The sequence below is a fragment of the Vicia villosa genome, linkage group LG2 (assembly GCF_029867415.1).
Source record: "Vicia villosa cultivar HV-30 ecotype Madison, WI linkage group LG2, Vvil1.0, whole genome shotgun sequence".
In the NCBI taxonomy this organism is placed as follows: Eukaryota; Viridiplantae; Streptophyta; class Magnoliopsida; order Fabales; family Fabaceae; genus Vicia; species Vicia villosa.
The window spans coordinates 161,769,506-161,794,881 of record NC_081181.1 but is presented as its reverse complement, the minus strand read 5'-3'; the positions used below and the strand labels follow the sequence as shown (position 1 = coordinate 161,794,881).

The 25,376-nt window shown below is 34.8% G+C and overlaps 1 protein-coding gene and 1 pseudogene across 1 annotated transcript; one reads left to right on the top strand and one right to left on the bottom strand.

The window, feature by feature from the left end:
• Positions 1 to 208: 208 nt before the first annotated feature.
• On the top strand, positions 209 to 10,322 carry LOC131650470 (uncharacterized; annotated as a pseudogene).
• A 10,274-nt stretch (positions 10,323 to 20,596) lies between these two features.
• On the bottom strand, positions 20,597 to 24,502 carry LOC131652777 (xyloglucan glycosyltransferase 4-like). Its single transcript, XM_058922733.1, has 4 exons — positions 23,541 to 24,502; positions 22,602 to 22,910; positions 21,956 to 22,360; positions 20,597 to 21,607 (listed from the first exon to the last, which is right to left on the bottom strand). The coding sequence occupies exons 1-4, from the start codon at positions 24,180 to 24,182 to the stop codon at positions 20,972 to 20,974; spliced, it is 1,992 nt and encodes a 663-aa protein (XP_058778716.1). The 5' UTR covers positions 24,183 to 24,502; the 3' UTR covers positions 20,597 to 20,971.
• Positions 24,503 to 25,376: the final 874 nt, after the last annotated feature.

The following is a 25,376-nucleotide window of genomic DNA, read 5'->3' as shown; positions in this document are numbered from 1 at the left end:
ATTCATCCATTATTCAATGGTGGAAGAGCGAATGAGGCCATAGGCAATGGCACAGCCACTTCAGGACCTAAAACTGTAGTGTTTTCATAAATGTTTTTTTAATTGGAAATAACAGTGTTTTGGACTATGATTTGCTTAACTAGGAAATGCTAACACTCCCTGTTGTTGGAATAATGATAAAAAGCTGGAATTGAGATTGTAATTAACAATGGTATCCAAGCATTTTTCCATGAGTACTGATATTTAGGAAATGAAATATCAACACCGGCTATCAATCGAACTTAGTGTTAGTTATATTATTGATGCGTGTAATTCGATTTTCTGTATTGTACAGGTAAAGGTCTTGTTCTAGCAGTTGCAGAGAAAGGTGTATTTATCACAATTGTTGATTTCTATTAAGAAAGAGGAAGACAACCCGCAACTGTTGTTGAGAAGATTAATTCCAAGTTTCATCCTAAGTTACGTCATCCATCTGTTATTTTGTGAAATGCGATGTGACGAATTCGAGTAAGTGATTTATTGTGAATGTAGTCGCGAATGTAACACCCTTCTAAACCCCGCGGCAATTTTTAATAATTAATCAGAGTAAAAACATATGCACAAGGGTGCCACAATTATTTAAAATAATTATATCAACTAAGGTCAAAGTCATGCTTTATTAGGAAACGATTCACCAAAACACAATCATGTTTAACATAGCGGAATACGAAACATCATCAAATACAACCAAAATGGGATCATAATCCAACACCAAATAAATTAGATAATTTCTTAAAAACTCTATAACTATCGTTCCCCAGTGTTACAGATCAGAGCATGACGACACGACCCAACATAAACGGATAAACTCTATGAGTCATCCTCACCAAGCACTAATGCCGCTACTCTTCAATCTGAAAATGACAACATGTAAGGTGAGTCTCATTCTCAATTAGTAAATATTATGCAATTCATAAGCAACAAGCATCATAATATACCGTTCACCCAATTATACATATTCAGATTCACATCCATTATTAATTCACACAATAATAGATTGCAACACACACTACAGAAATCCATACAATCATATTATGACAAAATGCATATGACACAACTGACACTATACATGTGGTACCAAATAACCGTGGAATCAATCCACCTAACCGATCTACGCCTCACCGAGATACGGCCCACCGTCACAATTTCCACACAATGGGAAATATGTCCACCAACGATCCAAACATCACCGGGATCCAACATCAATGCATATGAACGAATGAAACACATATAACATACTTAAAACACACCGAATCACGATGAACAACTCATCTCAACACCACATCACCGAATAAGTATGTACATGTTTTCAACATCATTCAAATAGTCATGCATCCATCACAATCATAATAACAAATCACAACCAATTCATCATCACATCAAACACATTGTCACACCTATCTCATATGCACACAATGTTCAATTCTCATCAAGTAATTAAATCTAGTTTTTAAGGAAATAAAGTCGGCTATTACCAATATTCATTATCCATCTTATAAAAGACTTAATTACTTGCACAACGCCCAAAACGGCACTAAGAAATGATTCACGGATCAAAAGATACGTTATTTTGAAGTTTGGAAAAATTTACACACAGCAAGGTTCGCTCAGCGGAGCAAGGCAGAAGCGAAACCCTTCCAACCCCCGCTCAGCGGACCTCAAGCGACGTCAAACAGAAACGAACTACGTTGGGACCTCCGCTCAGCGGACCCCCCCTCCGCTCAGCGGACCTGCGATTTCAGCAAACCCCAAGTCTGCGACAGACCCTGCGATTTCACTCCCCTTTCACCCAAAAACGATTTCAGACATCACATACAGGCATACAATCATCATATATTCAATTACACACCATAAAACATCATTTAACGCATTATTAACCAATTAGTTCACACAATTATCATCAATTCAGTCCAAATTAGAACACCCTAACCTAACAATCCCAATGTCTAATTGAACCAAACCATACATCAATCTACCTATCACCTAAGACCACATAAGAGATACTAAAAGGAAGAGTCCCCCCTTACCTCGATGAATCTCTTGGATGCTCTCCTTCCGGTTTCACGTTCTTGCCTCTTTCTCTTCTCTTGCTCTTTTCACGTGTTCTTCCTTTCTCCCCAAATGGTTCCTTTCTTTCTTATTTTATGAAAATAAAATAAAATAAAATATCACAACTTAGTAAAAGGCCTAAACAATATAGCACCCCTCTTTTACTAACATCACACCATAAGCCCAATAGCCTTTATTCCATCATTTTCCGATTAAAATACTAAATTCCAATTATTTAATTTAAATCTTAATTAAATTAATAAACTGAAATCATGGGGTGTTACAACTCTCCCCCACTAAAAGAGTTTTCGTCCTCGAAAACATACCTTAGACGAAAAGTTCCGGGTAAGAGTCCTTCATCTGGCTATCTAACTCCCATGTAACATTTCCACCGGCTGGTCCTCCCCAAACCACCTTCACCGTTTCTATATCTTTACCTCGCAACTGCTTCACTTTACGATCTTCAATCCTCATAGGTAACGTTTCTACAGTCAAATTATCTCGCACCTGTATATCACCTACTTGAATCTCATGAGACGGATCCGCAATGTATTTCCTCAACTGGGATACATGGAACACATCATGCAAATTAGCGAGTGCGAGCGGTAAAGCAACCTGATAAGCAACCTTCCCAATCTTCTTAGTAATCTGAAATGGACCAATGAAACGCGGAGTTAACTTCTTCGACTTCAAGGCTCTCCCAATACCAGTCATCGGAGTATATCGCATGAATACATGATCTCCTTCCTTAAATTCAATATCCTTCCTTCTTTTGTCATGGTAACTCTTCTGACGACTCTGAGAAGCTCTCATCTTTTCCTGAATCATCTTGATCTTTTCTGTAGTTTGTTGCACAATCTCCGGTCCAACCACCGTATTTTCTCCAGATTCATACCAACACAACGGCGTTCTACATCTCCTACCATATAATGCTTCAAACGGAGCCATACCAATACTTGAATGATAACTATTATTGTAGGTAAACTCAACCAAAGGTAAATAACTATCCCAAGCACCACCTTTCTCTAATACACAAGCTCGTAGCAAATCCTCTAACGATTGAATCGTTCTCTCTGTCTGACCATCTGTCTGCGGATGATAAGCAGAACTCAACCTCAACTTAGTACCTAAGGCTTCCTGCAATCCTTCCCAAAACTTAGAAGTAAATCTCGGATCTCTATCCGACACAATACTAGCTGGAACACCATGCAAACTCACTATCTTTTCAACATACAACTGAGCCAACTTCTCCATCGGATAATCCATTCTTATTGGAATAAAGTGAGCAGATTTCGTCAACCGGTCTACAATAACCCAGATAGAATCACAATTCTTGCTCGTTCTAGGTAAACCAGATACAAAGTCCATAGAAATTCTGTCCCACTTCCAATCGGGAACAAACAACGGTTCCATCAACCCAGACGGTTTCTGATGCTCAATTTTCGACTTTTGACAAATTAAGCAAGCATAAACAAACTCAGCAATTTCCTTCTTCATTCCAGGCCACCAAAATAGCTTCTTCAAATCATGATACATCTTGGTAGCACCAGGATGAATGCTCAATCCACTCCGGTGTCCTTCTTCCAGAATATTCTTTCTGATCTCAGTAACATCGGGTACACACACTCGGTCTCCAAACCTTAGAACACCATTCTCGTCAATTCGGAATTCACCTCCTCGACCTTGGTTAATCAATGTCAACTTATCTACCAACCCAACGTCAGATTTCTGTCCGTTTCTAATTTCTTCAAGGATACTATTAGTTAACTTTAACATCCCCAACTTAACGCTATTAGAAGTACTTTCGCATACTAAACTCAAATCTCGGAATTGTTCAATTAAATCCAATTCTCGCACCATTAGCATAGACATATGCAATGACTTCCTGCTCAATGCATCAGCAACAACATTTGCTCTACCAGGATGGTAATTCAAACCGAAATCATAGTCCTTCAAAAATTCTAACCATCTTCTCTGTCTCATATTGAGCTCTTTCTGATCGAAGAGATACTTCAGACTCTTATGATTGCTGAATACCTCAAATCGAGAACCGTAGAGATAATGTCTCCACAACTTCAACACAAACACCACAGCCGCCAATTCCAAATCATGAGTCGAATAATTCTTCTCATGAATTTTCAACTGTCTTGAAGCATAGGCCACTACCTGCTTATCTTGCATCAAAACACCACCTAAACCCATCAGTGAAGCATCACAGTACACATTGAAAGACTTCTCTGGATTAGGCAAAATTAAGATCGGAGCACTTGTCAACCTCTTCTTCAACTCCTGAAAACCTTTTTCACATTCTGAATCCCATACAAATACTTGTCCTTTTCTTGTTAACTTAGTCATTGGTAATGCCAACTTCGAAAATCCCTCAATGAACTTTCTATAGTAACCTGCCAGACCAAGAAAACTACGAATCTCTGAAGCATTCTTCGGCGTCTCCCACTGAGATACAGCTTCTACCTTCATAGGATCCACTGCGATACCGTTCTTCGAAATTACGTGGCCAAGAAAACTTACTTCCTTCAACCAGAATTCACATTTAGACAATTTCGCATACAATTTCTTCTCCTTCAATAATTCCAACACCACTCTTAAATGATCTGCATGTTCTTCATCACTCTTCGAGTAAATCAGAATGTCGTCAATGAACACTACCACGAACTTGTCAAGATACGGGTGAAATATCCTGTTCATATACTCCATGAAAACACCAGGTGCATTAGTAACACCAAATGGCATAACAGAATATTCATAGTGTCCATACCTCGTTCGGAATGCCGTCTTCTGAATATCTTCTGCCTTCACACGAATTTGATGATATCCAGACCTCAAATCAACCTTGCTAAATACACAAGCTCCAACCAACTGGTCCATCAAATCATCAATCCTCGGCAAAGGATATCGATTTTTGATTGTCACCTTGTTCAGTTGTCTATAATCAACACACAGCCTCATTGAACCTTCTTTCTTCTTAACCAACAGTACCGGCGCACCCCACGGTGACACACTAGGACGAATAAACTTCTTCTCCAACAATTCTTCTAACTGTTTCTTTAGTTCAACCAATTCTGATGCCGACATGCGATACGGTGCCATCGACACAGGACTAGTTCCAGGAATCAATTCTATAGCGAACTCCACTTCTCTTTCAGGTGGCAACTCACTAACATCTTCTGGAAACACTTCCGGATACTCATTCACTACCCGTAGCTCACCAGTGCTATCGCCCCCTTTCACTTCCATCGAAGAACACAACATAAATACCACTGCTCCATCATTGACAGCTAAATTCATCTGTTTGACTGACATAGTCAAATCCTCAACACTAACCTCTTCAGGAAAGATAACCGTCTTCATAAAACAATTGATATGAACTCGATTAAATTGCAACCAGTTCATCCCCAAGATGACGTCAAGTCCTTCAAGAGGAAGGCATACTAAATCCATTCCAAACTTTCTACCAAATATGTCAACAGGACAGTTCAAACAAGCAGAAGAAGTGGTTACTGAACCCGACGCAGGAGTGTCAATAATCATACTTCCATGAATAACAGATATTTCTAATCCCAATCGTTTAGCACAATCCAATAAAATGAACGAATGAGTCGCTCCAGTATCTATAATAGCAACTAAAGGCGTGTCATGGATAAAACACATACCTTTAATTAGACGATCTTCTGGAGTAGTCTCTGACCCAGACAAAGCAAAGACCTTTCCACCAACCTGATTCTTCTTCGGTTTAGTGCAGTGTGGACTGATGTGACCCTCTTCGCCGCAATTGTAGCAAGTCACAATCTTCATCCTACAATCTGAAGCAATATGACCCGCCTTACCACACTTGAAGCATTTCTTCTCTCCACCCTTGCACTCATTCCTTCTATGCCCAGTCTCTCCACAGTTGTAGCACCTAACGGGAGCACCAGAATCTCCCCCACTAGGCCTCTTCCAATCCCCATCTCTAGGATTTCCTCTACCATATGGCTTACCTCTATCCATAGGCTTCTTACCTTTCTTGTCAACCAACTCGCGAGAGTGAGATGACTTCAGCTTAAGGTTATCCTCCTCGAAGATCCTACTACAGTCCACCAAATCGACAAATCGCCGAATTCTCTGGTACCTAATTCCTTGCTTGATCTCATCACGAAGACCATTCTCGAACTTGATGCACTTTGAGAATTAACTAGCCTCGTCATTGTTGTAGTGAACGTAGTACTTCGCCAACTCAACAAATTTCGAAGCATACTCTGGTACTGTCATATTACCCTGAGTCAGCTCCAAAAATTCAATCTCTTTCCTGCCTCGAACGTCTTCAGGAAAATACCTCCTCAGAAACTCTCTCTTGAACACAGCCCAGGAAACAGCTACACCATCAGCATCCAATTCAGCCCTGGTGGCCATCCACCAGTCATCAGCTTCTTCGGACAACATATGAGTACCATACCTCACTTTCAGGTTCTCAGCACAATCGATGACTCTGAAAATCCTCTCGATCTCCTTAAGCCATTTCTGAGCACCTTCAGGATCATGTGTGCCCTTGAACAACGGAGGATTGTTCCGCTGGAAACTGTTCAGCTGCCTGTCAGCACCAATACCAGCCCCATTGGCATTCCCTCCCAGTACACCAGCAATCATGCCCAGAGCCTCGGCAATTGCATCGTCATTTCTTCCTCCTCTTCCAGCCATTGTTCTGCTAAATATAAAACAATATTCATTAGAACAAGATGTATCGATAGTGTCAACCTTACACTATTCGCATACGGGGGATTAACTGACACTAAGACTCTGACTCAAACGACCGACTATGCTCTGATACCACTATTGTAACACCCTTCTAAACCCCGCGGCAATTTTTAATAATTAATCAGAGTAAAAACATATGCACAAGGGTGCCACAATTATTTAAAATAATTATATCAACTAAGGTCAAAGTCATGCTTTATTAGGAAACGATTCACCAAAACACAATCATGTTTAACACAGCGGAATACGAAACATCATCAAATACAACCAAAATGGGATCATAACCCAACACCAAATAAATTAGATAATTTCATAAAAACTCTATAACTATCGTTCCCCAGTGTTACAGATCAGAGCATGACCGACACGACCCAACATAAACGGATAAACTCTATGAGTCATCCTCACCAAGCACTAATGCCGCTACTCTTCAATCTGAAAATGACAACATGTAAGGTGAGTCTCATTCTCAATTAGTAAATATTATGCAATTCATAAGCAACAAGCATCATAATATACCGTTCACCCAATTATACATATTCAGATTCACATCCATTATTAATTCACACAATAATAGATTGCAACACACACTACAGAAATCCATACAATCATATTATGACAAAATGCATATGACACAACTGACACTATGCATGTGGTACCAAATAACCGTGGAATCAATCCACCTAACCGATCTACGCCTCACCGAGATACGGCCCATCGACACAATTTCCACACAATGGGAAATATGTCCACCAACGATCCAAACATCACCGGGATCCAACATCAATGCATATGAATGAATGAAACACATATAACATACTTAAAACACACCGAATCACGATGAACAACTCATCTCAACACCACATCACCGAATAAGTATGTACATGTTTTCAACATCATTCAAATAGTCATGCATCCATCACAATCATAATAACAAATCACAACCAATTCATCATCACATCAAACACATTGTCACACCTATCTCATATGCACACAATGTTCAATTCTCATCAAGTAATTAAATCTAGTTTTTAAGGAAATAAAGTCGGCTATTACCAATATTCATTATCCATCTTATAAAACACTTAATTACTTGCACAACGCCCAAAACGGCACTAAGAAATGATTCACGGATCAAAAGATACGTTATTTTGAAGTTTGGAAAAATTTACACACAGCAAGGTTCGCTCAGCGGAGCAAGGCAGAAGCGAAACCCTTCCAACCCCCGCTCAGCGGACCTCAAGCGACGTCAAACAGAAGCAAACTACGTTGGTACCTCCACTCAGCGGACCCCCCTCCGCTCAGCGGACCTGCGATTTCAGCAAACCCCAAGTCTGTGACAGACCCTGCGATTTCACTCCCCTTTCACCCAAAAACGATTCCAGACATCACATACAGGCATACAATCATCATATATTCAATTACACACCACAAAACATCATTTAACGCATTATTAACCAATTAGTTCACACAATTATCATCAATTCAATCCAAATTAGAACACCCTAACCTAACAATCCCAATGTCTAATTGAACCAAACCATACATCAATCTACCTATCACCTAAGACCACATAAGAGATACTAAAAGGAAGAGTCCCCCCTTACCTCGATGAATCTCTTGGATGCTCTCCTTCCGGTTTCACGTTCTTGCCTCTTTCTCTTCTCTTGCTCTTTTCACGTGTTCTTCCTTTCTCCCCAAATGGTTCCTTTCTTTCTTATTTTATGAAAATAAAATAAAATAAAATATCACAACTTAGTAAAAGGCCTAACCAATATAGCACCCCTCTTTTACTAACATCACACCATAAGCCCAATAGCCTTTATTCCATCATTTTCCGATTAAAATACTAAATTCCAATTATTTAATTTAAATCTTAATTAAATTAATAAACTGAAATCATGGGGTGTTACAGCGAACAATTACTAGTTTGTTATACTGATGTATTAACCAAGAGAGCTATCAACAGGTGATCTGGTTGCTGCATTTAAGAAACACATTTTGTCATATGGAGGACTCGATATTTGTATTGTCAGTGAGGGGATTGAAAACCCTGTACAGTTTGACAAGGATGAAACGGATGGGACTCGTTCGTGGAGACGTACTCTTAATGTGAATTTTATGGCTGTTTTTGACACCACCCACTTTGCGGTAAGCTTGAATTCTGTCTTGGTTTTGGTTTTTCATGTCTTTTTAGTAAATCTTTTATTCGATGCTACCTAAAAAAGTTGGTTCACATTCTTAATGTGGAAAATGTCCTGGTTTTCTTTCACATAATCGAATTTTAGATCACACAGTTAACCATCAGCCATTGAACGTGTTCATTTTAATAGATTAAAATTATGGAAGCTTTGAAAAGGCCTGGGGCAATAATCAATTTGGGTTCTGCTTCTAGTCTTTATCCAATGTATCTTGACCCTATCTATAGTAGCTCTAAAGGTTTGTCATTTAACAATGAATTATGCATTTCCACAAAACTTATACTAACTTACTAATACTATTGCTTTCTGGAGTATCCTCTACTCTTAGTATTATGTCATTTTTTGTTTTCCCAAAAGTTTACTTGCTATAGCTTACTAAATTGTTTCTTTGCTTCACAGGCGGTGTTGTTATGTTTACTAGAGCACTTCGTTTATACCAACGTCAAGGAATCCGAATCAATGTGCTTTGCCCTGAGTCAATATGGTTTGAAGAGTTGTTTTTGGAATCCGAGTTGGTTTATAACGTGTTTCTATTTAAAATAAATTCTATGCTACATTACAATTTACTATAATTCCCCAAATATTAATGTTTAGTGCAGGTTGTTGAAACTGAGATGGGCTTAAAGGCGGGTCCTAAGTTCCTTAATATGATGGGGGGCTTTATACCTATGGAAACATTGGTGAAAGGTAAGTCTGCATATCTTTTTTTTATTTGGTGTGCCTTGGAAAAAGAGTGCGAGCGTTTGTACTTTCTAGACTCTTAAATCCTTGAGTTAATAATTTAGTGATTGGTCTATACTTCTTATCATGTATACATAAATTTTGATGTGAAAATATTTTAACCTCTCAAAGGTTTTTTTGAGCTCATCATGGATGAAAGTAAAGTCGGTGATGCCTATGGATTATTATAGAAAGTACCTGTGGATTTACCTGCGGATTTATCTGCGGATTTATCTGCGAAATTTCTTGGGGAACTTCCTGCCGAAAATATTACCCACGAAGGTTTTAGCTGGGGACCTAAAGCCGTAGGGAAAACCGCAGGAAACGTGTTTCCTGCAGAAATTTATCTCAAATCCGCAGGTAAATCCGCAGGAAAATGGAGTATTTCTAGTAGTGATGTGCTTTGACCAATTGGCATTTGACACATTATATGAATGTAGCACATGTCAGTATTTGAAAGATAAATAAGTATATTAAGGTTTGATAAAGTTGTGACATCATGAAATATTTTAATTTGTTTTGTCTCTTTAAGGCTGTTACATGATCTTGGATATAGTATAAATTTATTATACTACAAACTCATTCATGTGTGTAACTTAAAGCACTAATATATATATATATATATATATATATATATATATATATATATATATATATATATATATATATACTAATAATGTGTATAACTTAAAACTCATAATGTGTGTAACTTAAAACTCAAAATGATTGCTTATTTTTCATGCTGAAACATTTCCCAATTGAATCGAAGGGGAAAAGAAAGAAGCTTCCAGAGGTAAGCCGAATGTATTCTCTATAAGTTAGCTTGATAAAAATATTTGGAAAAAATATTTGATAATATTGTTGGTCACTTTTTTTTAGTTATTTTCTATGTATGATCATGTCTTCTCTGTTACAATCATCCATTTCTCTTTTGGTGTCATATGATCTATTCTTATCCTTTTCTGATATAGTTAGACGTAAATAATATAGCAGAAAATACTCATATAAGATGTTTGATGGTAATGTCTAACTATATTAAACTATATAAACTATTAAATAAGGTTATTACTAGCAGTAGAATTCGAAGAAAAACTTGAATGAGTTGGATGATGTCTTTTTTTTGGCTTGTAGTTGAATGCATTAAACTTGAACTATGTTTTTTGTTCTTTTGTTGAACTATGTTTTTTGTTATTTTACTAGGGTCATACTTCAACGTATTAAACTTAGTATTATAAGTAATCTTAACTTAGGAATTTTGTTTACTGGATACTATCTTGAATTAATGTTTGAACTCAAATTTATTATAATGCAACTTTTATGGATGTACACTTAAATTTGATCTTGTATAAGTTATAATTAATTGGTTTTTTTTAAGCCAGTCATCATCGACTAATTTTTTTAGAAAATAATTACAAAATTGTATATTTTATGGGGACACCGTAAAAGAACAGCCTATAAGCCGTGGCTACACATTAAAAATGATCCTCCTAATTCAGATTTAAGGTAACGATTATTAACTGTAGCTGCATATGGCAACACTTAAAAAACGTCCCCTTAGAACCACAAATAATTGTCCCCTATTCCTTTTGTTTAGGCGACGTTTTTCAAAAGTGTGCCCAAAGAACATGAAAAAACGTCCCCTTAGACAATAGGCAACGCTCGCACAGGAGACGCTTAAAAAACGTCCCTTATTATTTTAGGCAACGATTTCCAGTGTTCTGACAATGTTTTTCAAGTGTTGCTAGAGACAACCAATGTTGTAGTGATCGTTAGGTTTTGTTTTCGAGTTTGGAGGGGAAGAGAGGGGAGGACTTTGAAAAATAGGAAGAATGGGGTGAAAAATAAAAAAAAATTGGGTAGGAGAGTTTTGGAGGGTTTCATTTTATTCATAACACCAAAAACCCCATAAAATAGGGGAACTCAAAAATTATACTGAAGGAGAGTTTTAGAGGGTTTTGGAGGGCTTACATAAATTTTCCAAATATCTTATAAGTAGTTATACTATTATGAAAATTAAAAATTTAGTAATGATAACAACTCCTTTATCATTCTAAACAAAATCAATTTTTCAAAAAATCTCAAATATTTTTCTATTTTTTTTTAAAATTTCATTTTCGGAAGCCTTCCCTTTCCCTTCAAACTCGCAAACATAGCCTTAAGATTAACGACACCGTTTGCTTGAGTTTCACCATCACGGTTATATTCCTAGAACATAAAAAAGACATGTTATTTTTTTACGATCTGTTTGGTTCAAATGAGGGGGAGGGGAGGGGAGGGTTTTTAATGGAGGGAGGGAAGGGGAGGGGAGGGGAGGGGATTTTTTTAATTAGATAGGTGTTTGGTTCAAACGAGGGGAGGGGAGGGGGAAGGGAGGGATTTTAGTTAAAAATATGTTTGGTTCAGGAGGGGATGAGAGGGATTTTATTAATAATTTACATTTTTATCCTTATTATCTTATATAAGTGATACAATATGATATTCAAATGTGAAAAATTTATGCATACTTTTTTGTTAGTAAAATTTCTAATATTGAGTGACTAAGAAGTTATAATTTACTACATAATGTTAAAAAATTGAGTTCACTTAATTCAAATAAAATGTTCAAAAACAAATTAATCTATATGTTGATAACAACTTTTAAATTGTAATGAATTATTTAACACATTAAATACATAAAATAATTTATTATTAAATATAAATGATTTAATTGTTTTAATAAAATAAATAAATTAATTAAAATGAAAGATTTAAAGTTTGATATAAAAGAAAATATGATAGGATACATAACAAAATTAGAAAAAAAATATATAAATAAACATAAAAGAGTTATAAAAAAATCAAAAAGTACAATGATTATGATTTATATTAAGGACAAAAAATTTAAAATAATTTGAAGGTGGGGAATAATTATAATAAGTTGATAGAAGCAATCGAGAAAAATCACACAGAAGCGAACAATAATACAACAGAAAATGAATAATTTTGAAATATTAAAATAAAACTGAGGATATTATAGTAATTATAATAAGTTTTAAAATATCAATATTCAGATTCCCTCCCCTCCCCTCCAAATCCCCCGATTTGGAGGGACGCAAAAAGTGTGTTTTGGAGGGGTTTTGCTCCCCTCACATCCCCTCCCCTTCCCTCGTAAAATTTGAACCAAACACATTTAATTAGAAATATTCCCTCCCCTCCCCTCCATCTACCCCGAACCAAACACACCTTAAAAAAAACATGTTATTAATGAACAGATTACCAATGTTATGTACATATCTTAAGCAATGAATGTAGCATATGCATCTTCTAGTTTTTTTTTTTTTTTGACAAAATATGCATCTAGTTTTTTTTTTTTTTTACAAAATATGCATCTTCTAGTTAAAAAGTGGAATCTGCATTTTTGTTTTCTAACTTAACGCAAACAATAAGATCACATGACTTTTTGGTAGATAGGCATGCAATAATCCTGAAGTTGGTTATCCTTGGAATATGATTTATCTTGAATGAGAGAAGTGAGAATAAAATGATTAGAAAAAAAATATAAAAGGTTAAAAATTTATAGCAGGTAATATGGTAGTCATAATTATGATCGCACATTTCCATGACCTTGCATCTCTTTATCAAGTTTGTGTCTAAGTAGATTCGAAAATTGGTAGGCATAAGTGGAATCGTCATCGGTCTAACTTGTGAACCTATCGCTTAAAATCAATCTTCTGTTTAAAAAAACCACCAAATTCGCAAAACTCTTTCTCTCTAAACTAAAAATTATCGTCGGGTGCAAAAGCGTGAGTAGCAACTTGTGACTTCCCACTGGTTCATCTTTAATTAGGTGAACTCGGTAGTTCTCTTGAAAAAGTAAAATAAACCAAAACTTTGTTTAGGAGTTTGAAAGAAGAGGGAAGTTTGGCGGAGGAAAAAGGTAGGGTTTTGAAAAACATTTTTAAAAAATATAGAAAAATAAATATTTTTTGAAAAAAAATGTACATACAATGATTAAATAGTGTTATTATTAAAATATTTTTAATTTTTGAAATAATATAAATTATATTTGGACAATTTGTCTAACCCTCCGAATCCCTCCTTTAATATAATTTTTGGTATTCTGATTTTTGAATAAAAGTAAACTTCAAAATCCTCTCAACTAAATCTTGATATTCTTATTGGTCCATTCTTCTCTTCCCTTTTTTCAAAAGAAAGTACTCAATTTTTATATTCTTTTCTGTTAATTCTTCCTTCTTTTTTTCAAAAGAAAATGTTTGAATATTTTCTTTTCTTATAATAATTAAATATATACGTTATTTTAATATATATATATATATATATATATATATATATATATATATATATATATATATATATATAGTAAAATAACTATCAAATAGTATGGTAGAGTTATTGAGATTCAAAAAGTTAAACCTAGAACAAAAAAAGTGAAAGGAGAAACAAGAAACGGCAAGGAACGGTGAATAACTAAATATCTATTATTCTCTCTAAGGAGAAACCCTTTCTCAATTGTAATGAGAGTTCTTTACAAAATGAATAAATGAATATCATTCTTATTTATACCCCGCCTCCTGACTAATCTTACTAACATACAGGATCATACTTATTTATATACACGTTATTAATAGGTGGCACATTCTTAATGGGTGGCTACATGGAGAAATCTACATGCCACCCATCATTTTAAATATGACACTCGATATTTTTTTTTATTCCAATTTTATCTCTGGTAAGATACACGGAATTTTCGGACAAAATTTCTGGTATAGTCTGCCAAATTTCTGGTACAAGATACCGGAATTTTAAGTTATAATGAAATTTCCAGTGAAACATACCAGAAATTTCAGTTATAATGAAATTTTCGATATACCGTTAATTTCAAAATTTTCGGATAGTACTGGAAATTTCAGTATAACTGGAAATTTCCTATATGTTTCAATATTTGATTTTTTCAACGGTTGAGATTTTGCCGACACTTTTGGAGGTTCCTGGTTGCACCGACACATATGTGTAGTCTAGAATGCACCACCATTTGTATAAATAGGGGTCTTAGGGTTATTGGATAACATATCATTTCAATAAAATGTCTCTTCCTCAGTATTTCTAAATTTAAGCGTTGTAGATTATTCATCATAATGAAGGTCCTTTCAAGCATAGATTCACGGGTAGATGTATCTATAAGATACCAGCCGTAGATTTTTTATTTTAATGTCCATCTTTTAAATCTTTCTTTTGCTACTGTTTTATATAATTGATGTTTAGGGGTGTAATCGTATCGGTTTGGACCGATTTTTGATCAAAAAAAGGTCCGAACCGATGATATCTTTGTCGGTTTGGTTTGGTTCAGTTTTTAACATTTTTAAAAAATGGAACCAAACCAAACCAAACTAACCGGTTTGGTTCGGTTTGGTTCAGTTTATCAGTTTACAATGTATATTTTCAAACATGATCTTCATCATGATATTCTTCGCTATCATATTTGTCGGTGTATTTTATGCTATTATTTTTTAAAATAATACATTTCATGATGATTTCCATTGCATTATAAAATAAGTTCACTATCAAATTCTAAAGTTAACACTTGGCATCAGAATGTTGGAAAGGGATTTGAAAACTTAACAAAAAAAACAAAAAACAAAAACAAATCAATTAACATGTTTCATACCCCAACACACACATCAAAACTATTTTGTAACAAAACTAAAAGGAATTTTGTTGAAGAAGAAAGAAAAAAGGTAAAAAATAAAAATAAAAATTAGCGAAGAGAACTTAAACATGAAGAAGGCGACCATAATATATTAGAATGACGATAGCAAGAGTAACAATAGTTGCGGGCAACAAGAGCAGCAATTCTAAGAAAGAATTTTTTTGCGACTTATGGTTTCTACTTTCTATGTGTATTTTGCTGAAAGGAACGAAGTGTAAACAAAGATGGAAAACGATTGAACCAATATAAAATTTGGGCTTAATGATGTGTGGAATAAAAATTTATAGCGTAATTATTTCTTTTGGTTCGGTTTGGCGGTTCCTAAAAACTAAAACCGAGAACCGAACCAAACAACATTGGTTTTTATTGGTTTGATTTAGTTTTGTTTGATTTTAGAACCGAACCAGAAACAATTCGTTTTATTTCGGTTTGATTTGGTTTGTCGGTTTAATTGGATTTTTCTGATCCTCTTACATCCCTCAAGTTAGAGAATCAATTGTACGATTTATTATAAATACAGATCAATGCTTAAAAGCTAGTGCATTTTATTAGCCTATATTTTGTAATTATGTGAATATTAATTAATTGAAGTATGAATTTAAACTTTACAAATAAGTGTTTAGTATACGTGTAATGTAAATCCAGACAGGACCCGTGTAATAGCACGAATTTCTTACTAGTTCATTAAACGTCTCTCTTTCCTCTTCTTTTTTTATTTATATATTTAGAGATATTATATTAGCAATCCACCTCATTAGAGGTGAAAGTAGGCTGGGCCGAGCTAGGCTTTACCAATCCTGAGCTTGGCCTATCAAAATACTAAAGCCTAAATCTGACTTATAGTCTATCGTGGGCTTTTATTAGGCCTGAGTCTGGCCTTTTCGAAGACTTAGTTAGCCTGTTAGCCTACATAAAAACCTATTTATTTTAGACATATTTAAATAAACAATTAACATAATATTTAAATAGACTAACTAAAAGACCAACAAACTAAAAAATTATTTATATTGACTTATTTTAACTTACCGATTAGCCTAAGTTTTGTAAGACTATTTGTTTAATAAAACTTATGAAACAATGTCCACCAGGTGTTTTCATCTTATTTTCACAAGTTCTTCAAGATAATCAAGTTTTATATATGTATTTTAATTCAAAATATAAAACATAACATAATGATAATAAAAAAATATTTATATTTATTTAAATAGGTCGGTCTGATAGGCTTAAAAGATTTTTTTAGGGCCTGGGGCCTAGCCTTTTTAACTAAACAGACTTATAAATAAGCCTAGGCATTTTCTATTTAAATAAAATGTGTAGTTTGGCCTGAGCCTATGTAGGCTAGCTTGTAGGACCCTGTTATTGGTCTAGCCTATTTCCACCCCTACACCTCATAATACTCTTAGGCACATGGCGTAATTACATTTATGTCCTCAACTTTTAGAGATATACATTAGGAAGTAGGGGTGATCAAAACCAAACCAACCCAATAGAAAACCGCAAACCAAACCAAACCAAACCAAAACCGCAAAAAACCGCATTTGGTTCGGATTAGTTTGGGTCAGTTTTTACAAAACCGCACGGTTCGGTTCGGTTTGCGGTTTGTATTTTGTAAACCGAACCAAACCGAATCAAACCGCACTATGTTACAACCTAAATTTTACTAACTCACATCCAACCCAAACTTAAACTTATTATACATTAGCATTATGATTACGAACAATTTTCTCATCCTTACACATATAATTTCAGTCCCGATCTTCTAAAATCTCTAATAACATTATCGCACCTTCTTTGCCACATACATCTTCCCTCTTCTTCTATAATATCTACTCTCTTATATTCTTTCTTTTTCACCTTCTCATTTTTATGTAAATGTTCTGTATTTCAATTTCGTTTTTATCGCATATCTTCTTCTCTAATCTCTCAACACTTTTTTTCTTTTTCACTTTCACTAATCGTTCGTCTCTTCTATTTTTTTGTTTCGTTATAATGATTTTTATATTATTTTATGCTATTATTTTATGTTTAATATTCCACTTTTGTCTAATTTAAATTTTACATATTAAATGGAAAATTGTTGTCAAAATATGACGAGTTTTGTTGTTATTTGATAGTGTATGAATGTATAAATACAAAGTTATGTTATCATCTATATGTGTATGTATGGCTCAATAAAATATTTGTAAAAAACCGAACCAACCGAACCGAACCAAACCGCATTAGTTTGGTTTGGTTTGGTTCGGATTTTTTTTAAAAGCCAACCGAACCAAACCAAACCGCACTATTTTTTCTCTTGCGGTTCGGATGATTTTTTTCGTCAAAACCGCCGAAACCGCACCGCGAGCACCCCTATTAGGAAGTACTTTTATTTTTGTTGCTAAAATTTAGGTTTTTTCAGAGGTGCAGCTACGGAAGTATTTTAAATTGTCAACGTTGGGGAAAACTCCAAAATAATTCTGTTAAGAAAATGTTACGTAGATGCATCTTCGAAAGCATAAGGTCATTTTTGGCAACACACATGACACCTAAAAATCTCATGGAGTGGATTAAGAGTTTGTCTTATATTATATTAATTACATTTTCATATAATTTAGTTTACAATTTTATAAATTAATAAAAAAAATACTTTATGTTAATAATTTTAAAAAATGAAATATATTAAAATATTATTTTCTTAATTTTTAATAATTTATATACTTGATTAAAAAATTTGTTTAAACAATAATACATTAAATAATATGAATATTAGAAATAATGGAAAGTACATTATTATAAATGTGAGAATTGGATCGAACTCTAGTGTGTTGAAGGGTAGTTTCTGTTTCGATAGAGATTGTGTCAAAGACCTACATTCTGCAGTCGAAGTGTGTTCTAGTATGTGGATGTTGAAATGCTAGAGTTATTATTATTTCGAATTGGACCTGTTTGTTATGTCCAATTTTTAAGTTAATTTGTACCTTAAGTTGGCTTGTAATGGGTATTTGTGAAAAAGTCCATTAGTTTAGTATATTAGGTTTTATTATAAATAGCATACTAGTCTCTCATCATTGCATACTGCAAATCCTAATTTAGAGTGAGAGAGTTATTTGTTATTCTTGTAACTTGTAATTTTAATTTAAAGAGAAAGTAAATAATAGCAGTTATAACCAATCATTGTTGTTCTTTGTGTTTATCATCTTTTCTACCCTAAAATAGCAATTAGAAAAATTAATTCTTGTTCATCAAGATTAATTCGAATTAGCTGCAAGATTGAGGTTTAATTCCAACATCGGGTATCTAAAGCACTATTGTGTGATTCTTGGGATGCATAGCGCGATGAATCATCCGAACATGCATTTTCCAACAAGTCTTCCAATTCTAAAAGATAATAATTAAGATAATTGGCGTACGCAAATGAATATTGTTTTCTTTTTTCAAGATCTTTGGGATCTCATGAAGTAAGGAGTAACGCCAGTTGGAGATGATGCTATAGATAAACAAAAGGTTACACATAAAGAATAGAAGAAGAAAGGTTAAAAAGCTCTTTTTATAATTTATCAATCTGTTCATCCAGATAACTTTGAAAAGCTGGGTGATGTAGAACCAACGAAAGAAGCATGAGATCTTGGAGTGATTGGATCCGAAGTTCGATCATGTGGTAGTAGTCATAAAAGAATCAAAAGATTTTTCAACTTTGACAAAGGAAGAGCTTCAAGGGAGCCTTGAATATCATGAACACAAAATGGCTGAAAGATCTGCATGTAATTCAAATAGCATTGTAGCTTTGCAGGCGCAATCAGGAAAAGAAAAGAAAGGCAAATGAAAGTGGTTCGACATCAAAGGTAGAGGAGGCTACAATAACTTGATTGGTAGAGGAAACCAAAAAGAGGGAAACTTGTCAAATTATAGGAGACTTTCCCACCATAGCAATCACAAAGATGGTGCTACAAGTAAAGGAAGAAGTGGTGGAAGAAAACCCGACAAAAGTCACATTCAGTGTTATAATTGTCAGAAGTATGGTCATTATTCAAGCAATTTTCCTGAAAAACAAAATAATCGAGAAAACTATGCAAGGCTTGCAAAACATGAAGAAGAAGAAGAAAAAGAAGAGATGTTGTTGATGGTCACAATTAGAGATGAAGAAAGATTCAACGACCAATGGTACTTAGACTCAAGATGCTCATCACACATGACTGGTAGGAAAGACTGGTTTGTTAGCACGAGTCCCTCGATGAAGAACGAGGTGAAGTTCGCTAATGACAACACCCTAACTGCTGAAGGTGTCGGTGATGTTCTGATTACGAGGAAATATTGCAAAAAGTTGGTAATTTCAAATGCATTGTACATACTAGTCATGAAAAGCAATTTGCTCAGCATAAAGCAATTGATCAAGAAGAATTACAAAGTGTCGATCAAAGATAGGATGATGAGAGTTCTCGACTCAGGTGGTAGATTAATCTTGAAGGCTCATATGCCTCAGAACAGAATCTTCAAGATTGAACTTAATGTGATGGACCTCAAGTGTCTGGCAACTGCAGCTAGCAGAGATGAATGGCTATGGAACTACATAATTGGTCATCTCTTCAATGACATCAGAAATCTGAAAAGAGGAAATACGGTTTAAGGGTTACTAGAAATCGACATTCTAAATTAAATATGTTGTGCATAAATTTTTTCTTGTGAATGAAGTTATCTCTAGGTTAATCGATGATAGACTGGACCAAATCTTGACCATGATTCCTTCATCTGCTAAAATAAAAAATGCAGTCTTTGATTTTAACAAAGATGGTGTCCTAGCTAGCCCTTATGGTTTTGGGTCATTCTTTTTCTAGACTTATTATGATATTGTAATGCTTGAGGACACCATTGATGTTATTGAATTCTACATGAAAGGTTGGTTACTGCAAAACTTCAATCCGAACACTCTTATTCTCATTCCAAAGCATTTAGTTCCAAAGCATTTAGGTGCAGACACCATTCAGAAATATAGGCCAATTGCTATGGCAAAACAGAAAGGAAATGTAACTCATTTCACAAACTAATCTAAAAACCAAAAGGTAAATATAGAGTTATGTTTAAACAATACTGTCTTCATCCTAAAACTTTACATAAGTGAAAACAACAAAAATAAAAAACCAAACAAATGATATAATTCTCCGACAAATTTCAAGTCTATAAAAAAATGTAAACTGAACAAAAGAATTACAGTCTTGTCTCTATGAATTCTTAACATTTTATGATTATACAATCAATCAACTTTACTCTATATCTCAGTTCTTATCAGCTGATGTAGTTCTTTCAACTGATATAAGAACTTAAAATCACTAAGACTCTATTTGGATAAACAACTCAAGTAAACACTTATCATATAAGTACTTGTGTATAAATTGTTCATATCTTAAAGTACTTACAAAAATAAGCGGAAAACACCTTATAGCATTGTCATAAGCTGTTTTCGTAAGTGTTTATAACAATAAGTCAATCCAAACAGACTTAAATATTGGTGTCAAAAACAAGCTTTGCTTTAGCTAACTTGTTCACCAATCAAGTCCAAACCCATCACAAGAAATGACAAACCTTGAAAAAGCAAAAAATAAAAATGAACACCATGTTCTGATAGAAGACTTCTAGCAGAAGCTGTGAGTAAAAGAAAAGCAAGTGCTAGTTCTTTCCTATAGAGTTTGTTTCTCTTCTTCTTTACAATCACTTCTGATTTCTGAATTTTTCCTAATAACTCCAAACCAGATTCTGAATGTCTTCTATGAAGCTTGTCTTCGTTCGAAGACTTTGATTCTCTTTCGGCTAATGCAAACAAATCCGACTCAGATGATCTACCTGTTTTCTTGGTCACAACCCATTCATAAGCACTTCCGAGTTGAAATAATCCGGAAACCATTGCGTTGAACTTTGTAACCGACATTGTATTCTCGAAAAGAAGATATGGGACGAGGAAAGGGACGGATTTTGGTGATGGAAGGATGTTTATGAATGACATGACGATAGGGACGTAACAGATTACCCAAAGAGGTAGTTCGGCTTCGGGTATGAACATTGTTAAGGGTAGTATGATGCAGAATAAGGTGAATGAGTAGAAGGGAAGTATAAGTTTCCTCAATAAGAAGAACAAAAATATTAGATTTGCCTTCTTCCAAATTGATATCTGCAACAAATAGCAAACCAAAATTCAGAAAACTTTTTAACATTTCTAAGCATGTTTTTAAATTATGTCGCGGTCGTTCTGCAATCATCCATATTGCAAGAATTTGTGGATAATTGTTGTTGATGCGACCATAATTGCAATAGAAAAACCTCCAGGATTTGTTTGGATATATAGTTTAATTAAGCACCTATAGTATAAATGTTTTTTTGTCATATAAGTGCTTATGGAGGAAGTCATTTTTATAACAAAAGAGCAGATATAGACCGCGGTTTAAAACCATGTTATTCAATATAGCATGACCATGTTACTCAATATAAAGACGAAAGAAAAATGGAAAATAAACAATACCTTTGAAGATATTACAGCAGGAAGACACAGCCTAAAAAGTTGCATAGGACCAGAATGCCACCGATGTTGTTGTTTCTTATAAGCTTCATAAGATTCAGGTAATTCACAAAGAACTTTAACATCATTAAGGTATATGAATTTCCATCCATTCAAATGTGCCCTTACTGCTATATCCATGTCCTCAACTGTTGTCCTTTCCAACCACCCTCCTGAATCTTCCAAAGCCTCGATCCTCCAAACACCGGCCGTTCCATTGAATCCAAAGAAATTCAAGAAATGACCATTCACTTGTTGTTCAACTTCAAAGTGAAAACACAAGTTGATGTTTTGAAGCCTCGTCAGAAGATTCTCGTCTTTGTTCACATATGACCATCTTGCTTGTACTAATCCCAAGTCCGGTTTTCCCTATAAACAAAAAAGTCACAAAAATTGTTACCGTCGGTTACTTCTGGTGTCTCCATTTTCCATTTTCACAGATAAAATATGTTTTAGAGTAGGGGTGGGAATAGGCTAGGCCGTACACTCCTAGCTGGTCTGGCCTAGGCTTACGTAGGCTAGGCCGTAGGCCCCTGTTAGTTGGTCTGTGGCCTATTCCCATCCCTATCTCAGAGTGTTTTGAAATTTTTGACAGAATGATAATGCATACCTTGAAATGAGGAATGGTTAGTTTGAGGTAATCAGGATTTGGCTGAAAATCTGCATCAAATATTGCGACAAATTCATAATCTTTGACATAGTCACATGACATAGCTGACTTAAGATTTCCAGCTTTATAACCAGTTCTGATTAATCTATGTCGATAAACAATGTTGACGCCTTTTTCTTTCCAAGATGAAACCTCGTCTTTGATAAGACTCTGTAAACTAGGATCATCTGAATCATCTAAGACTTGAACTAGTATTCTGTCTTTTGGCCAATCAAGTTCACAAGCAGCACCAATTGATTGTGAATAAACCTTCATTCAAAATAAAAAACAAAAAATGTGTCAGCATCAGATGTAAAACTGGAAAACCAAGTCTTTGAGATCAAATGAATAATGAGCTTTGATGAAAGTCGAATCAACCGGTAGGACTCGAATTTGAACTCTGATTAGAACAATCACTAGTCAAACTTTACTTACTACTACAAATTAAGGTTTGAGACAAAAAAAAACGTGAAATTCGAATAAGGCTATCGAATTCCTATCATAATTTGATCCAATAAACACATAAGCTCCGGTGAAGTTCATATCGATTGCGACTACCCGAGTTTGAATTTTGGCTGAAACAATCTTTAGTCAGACACTACCTATCTACCAACCAAACTCCAGAGTACCAATGAAGGTAAAATCGATCAGAAATACCCGAATTCGAACTATGGTTGGAGCAATTATTGACCAGACTTTACTTATCTATCAATCGAACTCCGGATTAGTAGACCCCTTTGCCCCGGCAACCGAACAATTCGGCCAAAAAAACATAAAATTGGCAAATCATTTACAAATCAAGCTACCAAATTGCAATCATAATCAAATCCAATATGCACACAACCTGTTTGAAAGAAATCATAAACCATAAATTAGAATCAAGTTGCAGCATTTCCTTACCTCTCTCTCATTACACATAGGAATCTGAACAAGAACCATAGGGAAGCTCAAAGGATCCTCAACATCATACACATCATCATCAAATGTAGGTTTCAGCTTCTTATACTTGATCCAAAAGCATCCAACACAAAGAACAAGTCGATCCAAAGACTGAATCAAGAACAACACAATACAGAACTTCGACACAAGCAAAACCAAAGGACCAACATAGTTCTCTCTAAAAGACAACCAACCCAAATAAAACCATTGCAAGAGACTCTTCACCTCCCAAGGTTGAAACACAAGCAAATTCCACTGATTGAAATGAGCAATGATTTCAACAACCAAAGCAAGAATTGAAAGAGCAAGAAAAAACTTGATGAATCTGTATAACCTCGTTGTGTTCTTTGGATTCTCATCACCTATATCAGACAAAGAAACTCTCTTTTTCACCAAAGAAAACACTGATTTGAGACCAGTTGTTAACCATGTTAAACATGTGAGGAGTTTGTGGAGTTTAAGGAGAATAACCCAAGTAAACTGTTTTGTACTTGCTGATTTTTTTTGCTTTTCTTGAAAGATTGGAGAATCCAAATCATGAACTTGTAACAAAGTGAAATCGTTGGCTTTGTCAGTTGAAATTGTAACTGAATTTGGTGCCATCAGTGAAAGAATAAAAACAAAAAACCTTTTTTTTTGGTATCAAAACCAAAAAAATTGAATTTTGATTAGAGGGTTTTGATAATTGATGGTGACCAATGGCAATGGAAGATGATTACAGAATTTTCTTCAACATTAATGGTAATGGTGTGTGAACACTAAAGGGTCATGTTATATTATTACAGGTTTTCTTTTTTGGTATGTGTGATTGGATTTTGAAAAATGAATGAAAGAAAATCAGAGAGATTTGTTATGGAATTTTGTGAATAAGAGAGAGATAGATAGAGAGGACTAGTTTGAGAGAGTAAAGCAAGGTATTAATAATGCTTCATATAAGAATAAGAACTAAAAAACAGCTTTTTTTATGTCTCATATGGCAAAAGCCAGCTTTAAGAAAAGTTTTGAATTTTAATTAATTTTGATTTTGATTTACGCGGTTCAAAATATTTAATCACTTTCTATAGAAAAGATGATATTTTTGACTGATTTTGATCTAACGGTCAGATTTATTTGATGGTTACTCGTTAGTAAAATCCATTAACTTGATAATTTTATAGTTGATATTCAATTGTAAAATTGTAAGTTCGAATTTACGACATTTCATTAAAAATGACGTTTGACAGATCTTTCATTTTAAAATTTCTTATTTTTATTTTTTTTAATAGGGACGTGAGAAAAGCATGTAAAATTCATATCCCAGCACATAGAGTAGGGGTGGCAAAACGAGCCGCCCACCCCGCCCGCCGCCCGCCCCGCCTTATGCTCGCCAAAAAATGAGCGGGGCGGGCATGCCCGCCAAGTAAAATGGGCATAAAAATCATGCCCGCCCCGCCAAGATGGCGGGTTGGCGGGCGGCGGGCTTACCCGCCTATTTTTATTTATATTTTTTTAATAGATTAATAGGTTTTTTTACCTTTTAATTAAACTTTTCACTTATTTTTTAAAACAATTTTTTATAAAAGCAACTTTTTAACAAATTTACTTAAAAAAATATTACATATATTTATAAATAAATGTATAAAATAAACCATCAAGAACTAAAATTACTAGAATTAACTAAAAAAAGAGTGATTTTTGGAGGAGAGGCGGGTTTTGGCGTGCGGCGGGCTTTGGCGGGGCGGGTATGGCGGGCGGCGGGTTTTTGCGGGGCGAGCTTTGGCGAGCGGCGGGTCTAAAATCCCAACCCAACCCGCCATT